This window comes from Odocoileus virginianus, chromosome 1 (genome assembly GCF_023699985.2).
Source record: "Odocoileus virginianus isolate 20LAN1187 ecotype Illinois chromosome 1, Ovbor_1.2, whole genome shotgun sequence".
NCBI classification, from domain to species: domain Eukaryota; kingdom Metazoa; phylum Chordata; class Mammalia; order Artiodactyla; family Cervidae; genus Odocoileus; species Odocoileus virginianus.
The window spans coordinates 11,104,449-11,122,575 of NC_069674.1; the positions used below are offsets into that span (position 1 = coordinate 11,104,449).

An 18,127-nucleotide genomic window follows, 5' to 3' on the forward strand; every position below is an offset into this window, starting at 1 on the left:
CAGTGTCCTTCACCCCCAATTCTGGGGTAGCAAGAGTAGAACTGCAATAGTTGGGCTAGACAAAGAGTGACCAAACAAACCAATAGGTTATTAAATTATATTGTTTTTGTCCTTTAGTGGCTAAGCCACGTCAGACTCTGCAACCCCATGAACTTCAGCACGCCAGGCTTCCCTGTCCTTCACAGCCTCCTGGAGTTTGTTCACGCTCATATCTATTGAGTCAGTGATGCCATCCAACCATGTCATCCTTGTCGTCCCCTTCTCCTGCTCTCAATCTTTTCCAGCATCAGGGTCTTTTCCAGTGAACTGGCTCTTGTGTCATGTGGCCAAAGTATTGGAGCTTTGGCTTTAGCATCAGTTCTTCTGATGAATATTTTGACTAGTTTAGTCTCCTTGCTGCCCAAGGAAGTCTCAAGAGTCTTCTTCAGCATCACAATTCAAAAGCATCAATTCTTCGGTGCTCAGACTTCTTTTGATCCAACTCTCATGTCTGTACTTGACTTATGGAAAAACTGTAGCTTTGACTATATGGACCTTTCTCAGCAAAGTGTTGTCTCTGCTTTTCAGTATGCTGTCTAGGTTTGTCATAACTTTTCTTCCAAGGAGCAAGTGTCTTTTAATTTGATGGCTGCGGTCACCATCCACAGTGATTTTGGAGCCCAAGGAAATAAAATCTGTCACTGTTTCTACTTTTTCCCCCATCTATTTATCATGAAGTGATGGGACCAGATGCCATGGTTTTCATTTTTTGAATGTTGAGTTTTAAGCCAACTTTTTCAGTCTCCTCTTTCATCTTCATCTGGAGGCTCTTTAGTTCCTCTTCACTTTCAGCCATTAAAGTGGTATCATCTGCACATCTGTTGTTCAGTCGCTCAGTCATGTTCGACTCTTTGTAACCCCCTGGACTGCAGCATTTCCCAGAGCTTACTCAAACTCATCCATTGAGTCGGTGATGGTATCCGACCATCTCATTCTCTGTTGTCCCCTTCTCCTCCTGCCTTCAGTTTTTCCCACCATCAGGGTCTTTTCTGATGAATTGGCTCTTTGCATCAGGTAGCCAAAGTATTGAAGGTTCAGTTTCAGCAGCACTCCTTCCAGTGAATATTCAGGGTTGATTTCCTTTAGGATTGACTGGTTTGTTCTCTTTGCTGTCCAAGGGACTGCAAGGAGATTTTTTTTTTTTGCATATCTGAGGTTGTTGGTATTTCTCCCAACAATCTTGATTCCAACTTATAATTCATACAACCTGGCATTTTGCATGATGTACTCTTCATATGTTAAATAAGCAGGTGACAATATACAGCCTTCCTCAGTGATCAGTGCAAAGACATAAGTGGAAAGATATCAGTGCAAAGAGATAAGAAAGGCATCCTCAGTGATCAGTGCAGTAAATAAAGGAAAATAGTAGAATGGGAAGGACTATCTCTTCAAAAATTAGAGATACCAAGGGAACATTTCATGCAAAGATGGGTTCAATAAAGGACAGAAACGGTATCGACCTAACTGAAGCAGAAGATAATAAGAAGAGGTGGCAAGAATACACAGAAGAACTGTACAAAAGAACTTCACGACCCAGATAATCACGATGGTGTGGTCACTCACCTAGAGCCAAGTATCCTGGAACGTGAAGTCAAGTGGGCCTTAGGAAGCATCACTATGAACAAAGCTAGTGGAGGTGATGGAATTCCAGTTGGGTTATTTCAAATCCTAAAAGATTTGTGCACTCAATATGCCAGCAAATTTGGAAAACTCAGCAGTGGCCACAGGACTAGAAAAGGTCAGTTTTCATTCCAATCTCAAAGAAAGCCAATGCCAAAGAATGCTCAGACTACTACACAATTGCACTCATCTCACATGCTAGCAAAGTAATGCTCAAAATTTTCCAAGCCAGGCTTCAACAATACATGAACTGTGAACCAGATATTCATGCTGGATTGAGAAAAGGCAGAGGAACTGGAGATCAAATTGCCAGCATCAGTTGGATCATTGAAAAAGCAAGAGAATTCCAGAACGACATCTACTTCTGCTTTATTGACTATGCCAAAGCCTTTGACTGTGTGGATCACAGAAAACTGTGGAAAATTCTTCAAGAGATGGGAATACCAGACCACCTGACCTGCCTCCTGAGATCTATGTATGCAGGTCAGGAAGCAACAGTTAGAACTGGACATGGAACAACAAACTGGTTCCAAATTGAGAAAGGAGTATGTCAAGGCTGTATACTGTCACCCTGCTTATTTAACTTATATGCAGAGTACATCACGAGAAATTCTGGGCTGGATGAAGCACAAGCTGGAATCAAGATTGCCAGGAGAAATATCAATAACCTCAAATATGCAGATGACACACTTTTATGGCAGAAAGCGAAGAAGAACTAAGGAACCTCTTGGTTGAAAATGAAAGAGGAGAGTGAAAAAGTTGGCTTAAAACACAACATTCAGAAAACTAAGATCACGGCATCTGGCCCAATTTCTTCACGGCATCTGGCCCAATTTCTTCATGGCAAATGGTTGGGGAAACAATGGAAACAGTGACAGACTTTATTTTTGGGGACTGCAAAATCACTGCAGATGGAGACTGCAGCCATGAAATTAAAAGATGCTTGCTCCTTGGAAGAAAAGCTATGACAAACCTAGATAGCATTTTAAAAAGCAGAGACATTACTTTGCCAACAAAGGTCTGTCTAGTCAAGGCTATGGTTTTTCCAGTAGTCATGTATGGATGTGAGAGTTGAACTATAAAGAAAGCTGAGCGCCAAAGAATTGATGCTTTTGAACTGTGGCATTGGAGAAGACTCTTGAGAGTCCCTTGGGCTGCAGGCAGTTCCAACCAGTCCATCCTAAAGGAAATCAGTCCTGAATATTCATTGGAAGGACTGATGCTGAAGCTGAAATGCCAATACTTTGACCACCTGATGTGAAGAACTGACTCATTGGAAAGGACCCTGGTGCTGGGAAAGATTGAAGGTGAGAGGAGAAGGGGATGACAGAGGATGATACTGATGAATGACATTACCAACTCGATGGACATGAGTTTGAGCAACTCCACGAGCTGGTGATGGACAGGGAGGCCTGGCGTGCTGCAGTCCATGGGGTCACAGAGAGTCAGACACGACTGAGCGACTGAACTGATGAACTGAATGTTACACATGTGGAGGAGCTCTTGAAGTGCTTAAAGAATATGTTAATGTTAAGTGGTAGTATTTTGTTTTATTTTGCAAAATTGTTTACTTAAGAGCTTTTGAATAACTATCTTTAGTAACATTGGTTTTAAAGGGATTTCTAATCATTTCTTTTCCATAAGTATATAATTTATGAACATTAATTTGCTTCATAGTCAAAATCAATGATAACATTCTCTTGAGGTGACAATGCCTTGGGTTCAATTTTCTTTAAATTTAACATAATCTGGACAGATGCTTTTAATCTTCAGTGAAAAACATCTGCATTGCTCTGCCTAATCTCATATATGTTATTATTTTCTTCTTTAGCTGTGTCTCTTACCCACTTTTGCCCAGCCAGATGTCAACATGTTTTAGACATGGTAATACTGGAGATCTTTCTGACCCAGGGATCGAACCTCCGCCTGCATTGCAGGCAGATTCTTTGTCATCTGAGCCACCAGGGCAGTCCACAATTAATTAATTTAGAGAAAAGGCAAGCTGGGCCATGAGAAATTTAAAACATTAGCAAGTTTGACTTTTACGCCAGATGGAGAAAATTGTATAAATATATAAAACTCAATTAGATTTATCGGTATACTTTTTTAAGTGGAAAACTCACACACACACACACACACAGACACACACATCCCCTGAGTACAGTAATTTCTTAGGCTTAAGCTGTAAAACTAATTAACATATGCTGAGCTATAAAGGCTTTGTTAAAGGAATTATAGGCAGTTTCCATTGACAACTGAGTGACAGATTCTTCACTTTATATTCTTAAATCTGGTTGGCTTCTGCTTATTAGCATCGCAGGAAGGGAATGATGAGACAGGCAGGGGACTTTATGTGAGTCTGTCTCAGGAATACACCTTCATTCTTGTGCTTGCCTCAATCGTAGTCCTTTCAAATTGTCTTTATTTTTCAAAGCCTGTTTTGTTTTGGATTTGTTTAACATACTTAAGGCATTTGAAAAGGGGGAGCCTATGCCCTTTAAATTTCTCTTTGTGATGCCATGGACTGTAGCCCACCAGGCTGTTCTGTCCCTGGAATTCTCCTGGCCAGAATACTGCAGTGGGTTTTCACGCCCTCCTCCAGGGGATCTTCCTGACCCCGGGGTTGAACCCAGGCCTCCTGCATTGTAGGCAGATTCTTTACTATCTGAGCCACCAGGGAAGCTCTTTAAATTTCTAAGCACTCTCCAGTGCCTCAGCTACGACTCCAGGGTCGGGCCAGCGCGCTGCCTCTCCTCTAACTCTCATCTGTGGGGTCTGTGTGGCTGATTCTCTCTCCTCATTCACTTGGCTCATGGAACCCCCTTCTCATCAGTTCTCCCCCAGGTTCTCCCCTGCAGCTGTATGTATTCCTTTGTTTTTTCCTTGCAGAACCTGATTGATATAATTTTTATCATAATTTTAATTTTTAATTTTTATCATAATTCCTCCTTATCCTATTAATGCGTGATCTCCTGCAACCTGAATTCTGTCATTCATTCTGGGATCCCAGCAATTAGTAGATTCTCATGAAAGTTTGTATGACTCGGGTATCTAATGCTGCTTTTAGATACTTGGTATAAAAAAGATTCACATGAAGTGCCACACAATATTAGTATAAAAAAGACTTCCGTGATCACAAGCATTTGTGAAATTTGACAGTGTGTAGGTCCCTCTTGAAAATTCACCATGCACAGTATCATTTTAAGTAAGTCTGCCAAAATTTTAATTTTGTTTACCTCAGTATTATGCTTCTCAAGTGAGTTTGACTGTTGAGAAACTACCCTTTATCCATTAACAGTTAGGGTTAGTATATTGGTTTCTGAAAGGCTGAAATATATTTGGATGCTTGTAAGTTTGTTGTGTTGCAGGTTTTCTCTACTTTTAAAGATTGGGGTGAGAAATTCTCAACATAATCTTTTTTTTTTTTTAATGTGTTTATTTTTTATTGAAGGATAATTGCTTTACAGAATTTTGCTGTTTTCTGTTAAACCTCAACATGAATCAGCCGTGTGTATACATATATCCTCTCCCTTTTGAAACCCCCTCCCATTTCAACAATCTTGAAAATAGTAATAGGCAATAATTACTTTGAAGTGTTTCCAGAATACCACTTTTGTGTGTACTTTCATTTGTAAATTCATGTAATCCTTTGTTACTTTCATTTATAAATTCATGTAATTCTTTACAGTCTGAGCCTTCCTGATGATTCAGATGGTAAAGAATCTGCCTGCAATGCGGGAGACCCTGGGAAGATCCCCTGAAGGGGATGGCTACCCCCTCCAGTATTCTTGCTTGGAGAACCCCATGGACAGAGGAGCCTGGCGGGCTGCAGTCTGTGGGGTCACAAAGAGTTGGACACGACTGAGCAACTAACACTTTACTATTCCTTACATCACATTCTATTAGGTTGGAACTGTCACCTACATTTTACAGTTGGCTGTGGAAGCACAGAGAGGTTGAGCAATTTACCCAACCTTACAGAGGTCGGAAATGGTTTAAGTAGGATCTGAGCAGGCATTCTGACCGCAGAATGCATGCACTTTTTTGGCCACTACACCATAACTCTGGATGAAAAGAGAGAGTTTTCTCCAAGTAAAGTGAGAATCAGTTTCACAGGTTGAGGAAATCTTGCAGCTTCCTTTTGTGAGTATTCAGTTTCCCTTTTCTGTGTCTGCTGAGGTCTGAGTAATTGAACAGACATCCCCCCCTCCCCCCACTGGATTCCTTCGGTGCTCCCATTCCTACCACACCCACATCCTCGCTGTTTTGGGGAGACTTCGAAGAGAGCCAGTGGAGACCAGTTCCATCCTTGGCATATTTGTAGTGGGTGTGAAGGAACAGCCCCCGGACAAGTCCAGATCTCTGGGTCTGCATGCTTGTAGGAACATTATAAAGTAGATGCTTATTCAAGCCTCCTAAGGGAGGAAGGATCTGTAGCTCTTTGGCTTGAGGGTTCCCGTGACGAGCTCCACAATCCATAATTGACTAGAGGACTCATGGGACTTGGTATATAGTCAGACTCACAGCTGTGATTTATTACAGAGAGAGGCTGGGAAGCAGAACCAGCTAAAGGGAAAGGCGCTGCAGAAATTCTGGAGAAAATGAGTCACTAGTCAAAAGGGTCCTTTCCGAGTGGAGTCACACAGGATGCCCTTAATCAGATTGTAAGACGTGTGTTGTGTCACCACTAAGGAAGCTCGTTGGTGACTCAATGCCCAGAATTTACTGGGGGCCAAACAACCAACAGCCATAACAAAACAGGTTCTCCGTGTGAGCCGTGTTGTTTGTGCAAGTCAGGCAGGCACAGTGAGCCACTGTTGGGGAAGGTTGTTTGTCAGTGTAGGGAACTGTTTACCGTTCAAGTCCTCCAGGACTAGTCCAAAAGGCAGCCTTGCAAGCAGGCTATGAAAAAGCATTCTGAGCCTGATGTGTTAAATCTTTTAGGCACCCTCTTCCACTGGGAACTCTTGACTCTGCTTTTAGTAAAGAAGGCATTATTTGAGACCTTGTGCTGTGTTAAAATGACGTTTGACTTCTGTTAATAGAAGTGGTGGTTTTCTTGTTTGAAATGTTTTTTAAGTTTTTGTTCAATGCCATGTTGAAAGGAAAGGTTATTTTACAACACCAGGGCAGTGAAGATTATAGCAGATTAGAATGTCTCTCTGTGTTTGGGATTGAATGGAGAATTGCTGCAAGGTTAAATTACATTTATTCTTTTCTTTTATATACCATCTAGAAAAACAGAAAGAGAACACTTGATTATTTTAGGCAATCTGTTACTTAAGAGTTTTTAAGAGTTTATAATCATGTGACATTCTTGCTGAAGAAATTGTTTCTCATCAGTTGTCACTTGATAATTTCTACCTTGAAAAGTAGAAATGTTTTTAGAAGTCTGGTAAATAAAACTGAAGTAGCAATCTACCAGAGTATGCCTTATACAATAAAGAGGAAAGTGGGAAATGGTTACTTTTGTGATAACATCTCTACAGGGTAAAAAGCCAATTTTCATACCTGTATCAAGGAACATAGATCATTTAGATTCCAATTGGCTTTATGTAACTATTCCCCTTCTTAGCAAATTTGAGAACAAGTTTGGGCTAATTTTAGATCTCTATCTTTGATTATTCGGAGTATAAGTCATTTTGGTTTATGCCTGCTGTTCTCTTAATCTGGCAGGCTATTTCTTATTACAGAGTTCTGGTCAATTCAGTTTAATAAAAGATTATGGAACCTCATTATTAAAAATGTAGTATATTCAATTTTTTAAGACACTTTGAGTGTATCTCCCTAAATATTTTTTAACGTATCCTAACAAGATGGCATCACTGACTCAGTGGACATGAGTTTGAGCAAACTCTGGGAGATAGTGAAGGACAGGGAAGCCTGGCGTGCTGCGGTCAGGGGGCTCACAGAGAGTTGGACACAACTTAGGGACTGAAAAACGACATACAAAAAGAAAGACTGCTTCAGTAGTGGATAGGGGAAAATAGTGTGTGGGAGCTAGAATTTTAAGACACCGCAAAACTCATGTTATATGATTGCTTTATTTAAAAAAAAAATTACCAATATTCTAATTTGATGGGATAGTGAATTTCATGTTTTCAGAGTCAGCTTGAAAGGTGATCTTGACATCTTCTTACCTCCTCTTCTTCACCCTTGATTGACACCTATTTCCCTTCCCCAAAGTGTCCTTTTTTGTCATATTGTCCTTTACCACCTCAGTCCTCAGTTGGGCAAACCACTTCTAGTACCAACCCTGCTTCACACTCCAGAATTATCTTTCTTTTTCCTTCCTCTCCAATGAAAGTCTTTTCCTTAATGATTTGTTTGTAATTAAGGAGGAAGTATAGCAAGTAAATTAATTCACGGTAAGAAATTCATGGTGAATTATCTTCCCTAGTATTACATTTTAAAAGAAGAAACTTTTTTTATCCTCATACAGAGTAGGAATATTCGTATTTTCAACCTTCCTAGGAAACACTCTGGCAATCTATCAAGAGTCATAAAAAATGTTCTTATTATTTTTCCAGTAGTTTCATTTTTAGAATTCAAGTCTAAGAAAAATAATCAGAAATAAACACTTCTATACAGAGATATTGATCAGAAAGATATGTTTAATAGCCAAAAAAGTGAATTATATCATAAATGATAAATATAGTGACAATATAATGAGTTAGAAATGCAGAAAAAAGGAAGGAAAAGGATAACTAAGCATTCACTGCCCATTTCAGATGTTTGTGGGTACGCTGAGTCCTCCAAGCCTTGGGCTACAATGTAAACAGCGTGGAGTCAGGCAGGTTTCATGTCTGCCTGACAGTTAAAGACTTTTCACGGATTTAAAACTGGGGAAAACCAATTAAATAAAGATTCATGTAAATTGGGCTGCCCCGGTGGCCCAGACAGTAAAGAATCTGCCATGCAGGAGACCCAGGTTCGATCCCTGGGTCAGGAAGATCCCTTGGAGAAGGAAATGGCAACCCACTTCAGTGTTCTTGTGTAGAGAGTCCAATGAACAGAGGAACCTGGCGGGCTGGAGTCCATGGGGTTACTAAGAGTTGGACACAACTGAGCAACTACACTTTTCACTTTTCATAAATTATAAAGGCATTTTTCTGCTTAAACCTTCCAAAATACCCAGTTTATTGTAAACAGGGTTGAGTACAAAGCATGGTAGGTGGAGAGTATGGGCTTCTTTGATCACATACTCATTCTTTATCAGCTGTGTGACCTTGGGCAAGTTATTTAAACTCTCTGTACTCCAGTATTCTTGCCTGGAGAGGCCATGTGGACAGAGGAGCCTGGCAGGCTCCAGTCCATGGGGTCGCACAGAGTGGGACTGGACTGAGCGACTAAGCACATACTTCAGTTTACATACCTTAAAATGTGATAATTACAGTTACCTTATCAAGTTATCTTTGAGATTCAAGATCACAATTCATATAAAATGACTCATATCTCAAATAACAAGACGTGTAATCAGATTTTACTTTTTATTATTGATTTCTCTTCCCCATTTTTGTTCAGTTCGAATTATTTCAATGAGAAAGATAATTATCAACAGATCACAATTTTAATTATCCTATTTTAAGAGAACCTTTAAGGTTCTCTGATTTTTCAGAGAATTAAGTTATATATTGTTAGGGCTAAAACAAATCTCAGCTTATTGGAAAGCATTTTAGAGTGGGCATTGTGGCTCTTCATCTTCAGGAGATCCTTTTTAGGTTAGAACAAGTTCAGAATAGCTCTGACTTTGACAGACTGAAATTTGTAATGTCAGTCTGTCTTTTTCTTCCCAATTTTACTATAAAACACAATCAATTAAAAAAAGAATCAATAAAATGTAGTACTAGAAAATAATCCATTTTGAAAAAAAGTGGTGTATTCATAAAGCGAACTATTTATTAGAATTCTTATTTAAATTTCTATTTGTAGAGTGAGAAAAATTACACAAGAAAAATGCATAATATGAGATTGGAGCTGCCTGCTGGCTCATAAAATACTAATTTGTATCTTAAAAAATATATATCTTAAAATCATATATGTATGGTGTGTGTGTGTGTATATATATATATATGCACATATACATATATACATATATATATATATATCAGGCAACTGAGAAGAATTAGAGATAGTAGTAGTTGAATTTTATGGTTTATGCTTAGGAAAATTCCTGTATATCTTAACATGAAATACACATATCTAATGGAAACTAACATTGGAAACTGTTTATTAGAATGTTATATACTTTAATTGGCCAAGTCTCATATCTTGAATATCTTCATAAAGCCCAGTTCTTATGACTCCAGGGAATTGAACTTTGTTCTGTATTACCAATAATTACAAATAAATATGAGCATATTTCTATGATTTTCTTGTCTGCAGGATCGTGATAGTTTTTCATCTTTACTTTTATATTTTTCCTCTTCTAGATATTACTATGTTATCTTAAGACCCAGAAGACAGTGAAAACATCTTTCATTGGCCAAAGACCTATGTGTTGTGTTGTAGGTGACCGTTCTAGGTGTCAAAAGTTGCCCTGAGTGGACTTCTGGAGCTGTTTCTACTTCTAGTGAATTTATCCTCATTCTGTGATAATATTAGGATCATTTAAACTAGTCAAAATTCTAACAAACTGTGGATGACTAATAAATGCCTTTGGTTAGAGTTTATAGACATTTTTAGTTTATTTAGATACAGTCTGAATTTTTCAGTGCTGGTAATCTGTCTCTGCATCCTGACTAAGCTTCTCCATGTGTCCAACTGAAGTTGATGAAGTAAGATTTTATTGAAGCCTAGGTCTTATAGTTCAAGTAGCTTTTTTCTTAATATTCTGTGGAGCCAACTTTAGAGATATCATAAGACCTGGGCTTCTTTAGAGATATGGTAAGAACTTGCTGCTACTGCTGCTAAATCGCTTCAGTTGTGTCCGACTCTATGCGACCCCACCGACAGCAGCCCACAAGACTCCGCCATCCCTGGGATTCTCCAGGCAAGAACACTGGAGTGGGTTGCCATTTCCTTCTCCAATGCATGAAAGTGAAAAGGGAAAGGAAAGTCACTCAGTCGTGCCCAACTCTTAGCGACCCCATGGACTGCAGCCCACCAGGCTCTGCCATCCATGGGATTTTCCAGGCAAGAGTACCAAGGTGGGGTGCCATTGACTTGTCCGGTAAGAACTTGGGGTGGTAGTAAAAGAATCTGCCTGCAATTTAGGAGACGCAAGAGACGCAGGTTCTATCCCTGATTCAGGAAGATCCCCTGGAGGAGGAAATGGCAAGAATACTCCAGTGTTCTTGCCTGGAGAATCCCATGCACAAAGGAGCCTGGTGGGCTACAGCTCGTGGGGTTGCAAAGAGTTGTACATGATGGAGCAGCTAAGCATGTGTGAAGACCTTGGTCTTTCAGTTATCTAGGAATTTGTTCCCATGTCATGGAAGTAAAGAAAATAGGATTTCTAAATGTGACCTGCTGATAATTACTACCTTGCTGTCCAGTTTTTTAGTCAAATTAAACTTCTTTTTATTGTCTTAATCTACAAACTGTTACAGTGGGACTACATAGGTGATGTCTTGGATTCTCTTTAGCTATAATGTTTCCTGTGGATCTGTGTTGATTCTGGGACGATAACAGTCAAAGCAGATGATGATCTATTAGTAATCTCTTTTATTGCTATTTCTGTTTGCCTTTTTAATTTTGTTTCCCTTTGTTGGAGTGATTATTTCTCTGGTCAGTACTTAAAAAAGGAAGATAATCAATCATTGTCATATTTGGCAATAAAATAAGATGACACGCTGTCCTACCACGTTTGCCAACAGACCTTTTCATTCCTCAAGAATTTTATTTATTGAACACTTAACTATATAGCACACTGGTGCCAGGCACTGGGAACAGTAGTAAAAATATAAGTCCTGCCCTCCAGGAAGTTTCAGTGTAGTGTTTTTTGGCTTGTTGACAATCTAATATCCTTTTCTCTGATAATATTCCTGTATGCTCTGGCATATTCTTGTGTCTTTTTCTTTTTTTAGGGGTATTAGCCTGAGAGAAGTCAACTTTATATCCTTGCTTGGCCATTATAGTAAATTTCAATGTTCTTTTAGGGTCAGGAAAGTATTTATCGATGATCTTGTAAAAATGACATATGCATCTTTTAGGATGTAATGTATTTTTGAATGATGAGAAATTAATTTTTTCATTGGTCACTACATTGTAGGACAGTCATAAATGAATGAAGCACAGCTTGAGCCCAACACCTTTCAAGAAACCTTGAAGTTAAAGAAGAACCTTTAAATCTACTGCGAATGGTTTTTGGAATAATTTAAGAGCCAGTATGGGTGTTTGTATCCTTGAGGACTCTTTGAATGGCAACTTTATATACTAGATTATATTTAACTTTCCCTTACTCAGCTGTTGTCAGAGACGTCACATTGTTTTATTCCTGAATTAAGAAGTCCAAAGTCTCACTGTGCTCTGGTTTTACATGCCTTTGCCTCTGTAAGACATTGGAGGAGAAGGTGTCATTTCGAAAATACTGTTTCTCGAACCACCTCAGTTCACTAGTGCCAGAAAGCTGGCACTTTTGTGGCGTTATAGTTATAAATATATTTCAGTGTTTTTCACTAGGTAAAATATCTGTTGTAGAGGAGACAAAGAACTTATAAATTCACTTCGTTATGTCCGAAAGATAATCCAAGAGGCGTGTTTACACAGGCATCTCTCTATCTGCTTCTTTTTACGTGGGGGAAAAAAGGTGTTGTAAAGGACAACTAACTTGATTTTACTTAAAATGTATTTCATCAGTTCATCATTAGCTCGGTATTAGTTTTTCTATTCATGTACATAAACTTAGTCTGCTCGAAGAAACTCAATGTTTATTAGAAGTAGTTTCATTTCACTGTGAGTATATTTTATAATACTCATACTGATGTCCTTATGTTAATCTTGAATGTTATCACAGCAGTGAGTTTTAAAGACCATTAATGTAGTATTATCTGTACTTTTTTGGGGTAAAATGATTGTCATAATCAGATCATTATTTTGGTAGTCCACCATCATTGCTGAGAGATCCTGTTATGTGAAATAAGAAAGATAATGATAATGATTTTAATGATCAAGGTATAACACAGGCATCATAGGATACGTGTGATGCTCTCTCTCTACTTTTATAGCTCTTGATCTTGTTCCTCGTTCGACATCATTACTAACTTCTACCTTTTATCTTATTTAACACAGGGCTGTGAAATTATTTCAACTCCTGATCAAGACCATACTGACTTTACCAAGTGCCTTGAAGTGCTCCAAAAGAAGATAGAAGAAAAAGATCTACAGGTAAGATCTATGCCTATTTGGTAGTTATGAATCTTAAACCAAGAATGTGAAAAATACTGGTTTTACTCACCTGAAATGATTATTTGCTTTTGTGCTGATTATTTGGTTTCCCTTGTCAGGTTTCTTCAGTATATGAATAAACCTGTACTTAGTTGCCAAAACATTAACGTGTACATTCGAATCAGAGGTCACAGATTTAGAACCTTCCAGTGAGTGGTGAGGTCCCAAAATGGGTGAAGTGGACCTTGTCTATAGCAATCAAAACTGACAGCTCATTCTGAGCCTAAAGGAAGTAGCTGCTCTCCATCCCAAGTTGGTTGTTACCCTGCAGAGCTGTATATGTATGTATGTGTGTTTATATAGTATGTAGGCAAGACCAACAAATATGGCCTGAATTTGGCCATCCTTGAAAATTCTTATTTAAACAAATAAAATATTGTTGACCTTTTTTAAAAAATGAGAGAAGTGTCTGTTACTTTGCATGCATGGGCTCTTTAAGGTATTCAGTAGTGATTTTCACCTAGTATCCAAGGTTTAATGATATAATTATGTCATTTAGCTAATGCACACATTTGTATTTTTTAATATTTTACAGTATTTTGACAGTTGTTGAAATGATAACGCAAACTTTTTATAGCCTTTATTCAGTGAAGATCCACAAAATTAAACCTGAAGTGTTGAAGGACAATTGACTTATTTTCCTGGGAAGGAAGGGGAGATAAACTGAAATGCGTGATTCAGTGTGTTGTTTTATTTATTTATTTATTTTTTTGCGTCTGTGGGGTCTTAGTTCCTGGACTAGGGATCAGACCCATGCCCCTTGCGGTGGATGTACACAGTCTTACCACTGGACTGCCAGAGAAGCCCCCAACATGTCATTTTAAAGGAAGAATACAAGGACAACATCTCTGTACATTGGGATGGTTTTCAAAGTACAACAGGATAGTGTTTCAGCCTTTCCTCAATAACCGAGTGGGAAAGGACCAATTCAGGCCCAGCGCAGGCAGCTTTCACATCTGCGCCCTTCATGTCTTGGCTCTGGGTCGCCTTTGCTTTCAGCCTGTTCTCCCTGACTCTCTGCAGTGGCTGCTTGCAGCAGTTTCTTCACGCCTTCACATCTAGAGGCATTGCGGGGTAGGGCTGTCACCTACCACCGTCCTCAGACCTCAGTCCTGAAACCTCTCCATGAATCTATACTTGGTTTCAACGCAGGATGATGAAAGTTACCTGATTGTCTGGGACCAGAGTAGAGAGTGGGGTCAATCCCCGAGTCTCATACAGTCTAACTCCACAGCTGGTACACAGTGGCAGGACAGCCTAGATGGTGGACAGGCACCCTGATAAAAACTTGCTCCTTCGCAGAAGTTCTGGGAGGTTTATTCTAAGGTATGTTTACTAAGCTGAAGGAGTTGATCCTTTGGTCCCTTTGAAGGGGAAAGCCTTTTGTAACCATCATTAGTTGACAAGTAGCTCACTCTACATTCTCACCACAAGTAATTGAGTGAACATTTCTCATCTCTGTGGTGGCTCGAGCTGTACCAAATGTGCCACTTGCAGCAGTCAATTGCTGTAATTATCTGTTTGTTTAAGGAAAAGGGGAAACAACCGACTGAGAGTTATCAGCTTCATCGAGACATAGATGATGTGGAATTTCTTAGAAGAAAGTTCTAAATCTTCACAATAGTTTCGGTTTTCCTAGTGCTCCCACTGGAAGCTGGGAAGGCAGTGATGTGAATGTCGTTTTGTTGTGTCTAACTGATAGTATCTGTATACAGTGTTCAGTCACTGAATCACAAAACAAACCATCCTGTCTCAAACTCAACAAAGTCTAGAGAGAGCCTCAGGCTGGGAGGCAAGAGTAGAGTAATCAGGTGTTCTGATCTGTGAAACAAACTGGGCAAAATGTTGTCCAAGCCATTGCAGGCCCAGCGTAAGAGGACCTTTCCGAGGACACCTGCGTTGGGCAGAAAGGACCACATCCTCCTGCTCCGCTGTTCTTAGGCTGGAGGCTGCCGGGGAAGCGTGTGGCCCCAGAGGCAGGCTGTGGTGTATCCCAAAGGGATTGCTGCTGGGCGAGGGGAGCCAGCTGCCCTCCTTACAGCTCAGTAGTGAGGTCTTTGTGGGGAGGATGGGAACAGGGCACCTCTGTGGCAGACATGCTTTGGGTCCCGGGCATTCCACATCCTCATCTTGAGCCCCTCTTTCTCCTTGTTCCTAAAAGATTCTAGCTTCCCCCTTCTCCTTTGCCTTAAGGTGTTTCTGTATATGTTGCTCCCTCCCACTAGAGTGTCTTAAGTACATTTTCATTTTCTTACCAAAGCCATGATGGTGGGGTCCTGACCTCCTCATGGAGGACTTTTAAAAAATATTCATTGATTTATTTGGCTGCCCCGGGTCTTAGTTGTGGCATGTGGAATCTTCCATTGTGACTTGCGGGGTTTTTGTTGTGGCATGTGAGCTCTCAGCTGAGGCATGTGGGACCTAGTTCCCTGATCAGGGATGGAACCTGGATCCCTTGTTCTGGGAGCGCAGAGTCTTAGCCACTGGACCGCCAGGGAAGTCCTTCAAGGACGTTCCCCCACCATCGCTCTGGGTTATGTTTGGCTGCTCTTTGTTTCTATGCTTCCCTCTTTTCTCTGTTCAGATACTCTGAACACTTTTGATAATTGTGTTAATTATTTCTGTTCGCTAAGGCCTTTCTTCCCAGCTTGACTATATAGCCCATGAAGCTGAGATCAGGTCTGTTTTGTTCATGATAAGATGGCAGCACTTTGCACATGAGATGCTCGGGGAACTCACAGGAGAGCGGGAAATGATGCATTGAGGGGAGAGGCTTTTAGAGAAGCCTGGGACATAAGAAGGAAACAGGAGTGAGATGGCGAATGGGGAGAAGATGGTGGCCAAGTGTGGCAGGACAGACAAGGTGGCTGGCACTCCGGTGAGGCGACAGTGTTGTTTTGAAGAATTTTAAGATGGAGACTTTGTTGTTAGAAGCACGGTTAGGTCAACTGAACACATAACTCACAATGGAAACTATACAAAGTAGCTGTTGTTCAGACTGAAAAAGATGGTTGTGTTAAACCTGAAGACTCTCTGTGGGTTTCCCCCTGAGTTTATGTTTAACCTGGGAGTGACAACACAGTCTTTGATTTAATATAATAGGAGGAGAAAAGCAAGATTAGAAACATTAGAAGGGAAAATCATAAAAGATTCCCCTCCGCACACTCTCCTGCCCTCAAGTGAGATCACCATGAGGACTTTTACAGGTTTCTTCCTAAAATACACATGAACTATATCAGAAAATCCTTTTTTCTTCCCTGCTTAGTAAATCTTAGAAAATTATCAAACATTTCTGATTTTCCACTTACTAAATTATAAATTTGAATGTGTAATCCAAATGTCTATATTTGGTGAGATCTTATTAGCATACATGTTAAAATATCAGCTATAGTATAACTGAATTAAAGTAGTAGTTAATATGTTGAGGAGCCGTACTCTGTGACATATTAGAACTTTGTAGAATTCGGATTAGGATCTGTCCTTGCCCTTAAGGAGTTTACTGTTTAGAACGTGAGGTTAACTATTAAAAAGATTTCCGTAAACTGCCTTGTTGATTATTTATTTACCTATTTGAAACCTGCTCCTCCCGAACTTTTATTCCTCTGCGAAAGGGTTCTGTGATACATGCGGCTTTTTAATGCTTTGCTTTTATGTTGCCACATTGTTTATCTGTGACTGAGTCATGAATAATACATTATCAGGATGCCATCTGATATGACTAAATCTTCAAAGAGCAAATATATTTTTTGATGCTATGATACACATTTGAGATCTAAATCCTGGAATACAAGGGAAAACATTAAAAGCTATTGCTCCAAGTTTCAAAAAATGTAAGACATACATTGTTTAGGGTGAAGCAGGAAGATATCTAGATGATAAGGCACTAAGAATAATACTTCTCCCAAAATGTACGTTGGGATATTTCCTAGAATTACATGGCAATAGAATCAGTTACTTTAGTTTCTGTTATTTTAAAGAGACTTTGTATTGGACAAAATGTAGGCAGAAAAGTTGATGTTAATTTCAAACTGTATAGATTTCAACTCATACGAAGTTTTATTTGCTAAAACCTCAATGCCTTTTAACCCTTTATATTATGTTATTTTTATAAACAGGTTTTTTTTTAATTAAATGACATAGGATGCTGAATAAATCAAGTATTACATAGTGCAAGTGAAGTCGTTCAGTTGTGTCCAACTCTTTGCGACCCCATGGACTATAGCCTACCAGGCTCCTCTTTCCATGGAATTTTCCAGGCAAGAGTACTGGAGTGGGTTGCCATTTCCTTCCCCAGGGTATCTTCCCAACCCAGGGATCGAACCCAGGTCTTCTGCATTGCAAGAAGACGCTTTACCATTTGAGCAACCAGGGAAGACCTAAGTGTTACATAAATAAGAGCAAATGCCTAAATTTTATATACACAGAGACTAGTATTAGTGACTAACTTAAATATCCGGTAAAGACTATGGAGATAATTATTCACCAAAGAGGACAGAGTAGAAAGACCCTGAGCTTACCTCCTCTCTGGGGCACATCAAAATTACAACTCTTTACAGAGCAACTATCAGTGAAAAGCACTGAAACCCACCAGAAAAGATCTATAGAAAGAAAACGTTATAACAAGACAGCTAGGAGGGGCAGAGTCTAGTATAGTCAAGACTCATACCCCCAGGTGGGTAACCTGTAAACAGGAGATTAATTACAATTAGAGAGGTTTTCCCCAGGGAACAAGGGTTGTGAACCTGGCATCAGCCTCCCCATCATGGGGGTCCTGTGACTAGAAGATGAGCCCCCAGGATTTGTGGCTTTGAAGGCCAGTGGGTTTACTTTTCAGAGACCATGTGGGCTGTGGGGAGATAGATACTCTAATTTTAAAGGGATCCAGGAGAGAACTAGTCGTTTGAAAGGTGCCTGAATCACACCTACCTGCTGATCTTGAAGAGTTTTAAACTATTTTTATCCACTAAATGTCAGTATTGGACATGATTATTTTGTAATGGACTAATTTTTTTTATGTTCATACTAAATAACTGTTACTGCTTATCAAATTTAAGACTAACTATGTCTGATTGGCTAACTC

General features: G+C 39.6%; 1 protein-coding gene across 4 annotated transcripts in view; it reads left to right on the top strand.

The window, feature by feature from the left end:
• TPK1 (thiamin pyrophosphokinase 1) overlaps window positions 1-18,127 on the top strand; it is a 366,723-nt gene that overhangs the window by 170,258 nt on the left and 178,338 nt on the right. For all 4 annotated transcript variants that reach the window (XM_020881673.2, XM_070461296.1, XM_070461272.1 and 1 more), the window contains one exon: window positions 12,892-12,987. In XM_020881673.2, coding sequence (XP_020737332.1) covers window positions 12,892-12,987 — 96 coding nt within the window. The remainder of the gene's footprint in view (window positions 1-12,891; window positions 12,988-18,127) is intronic.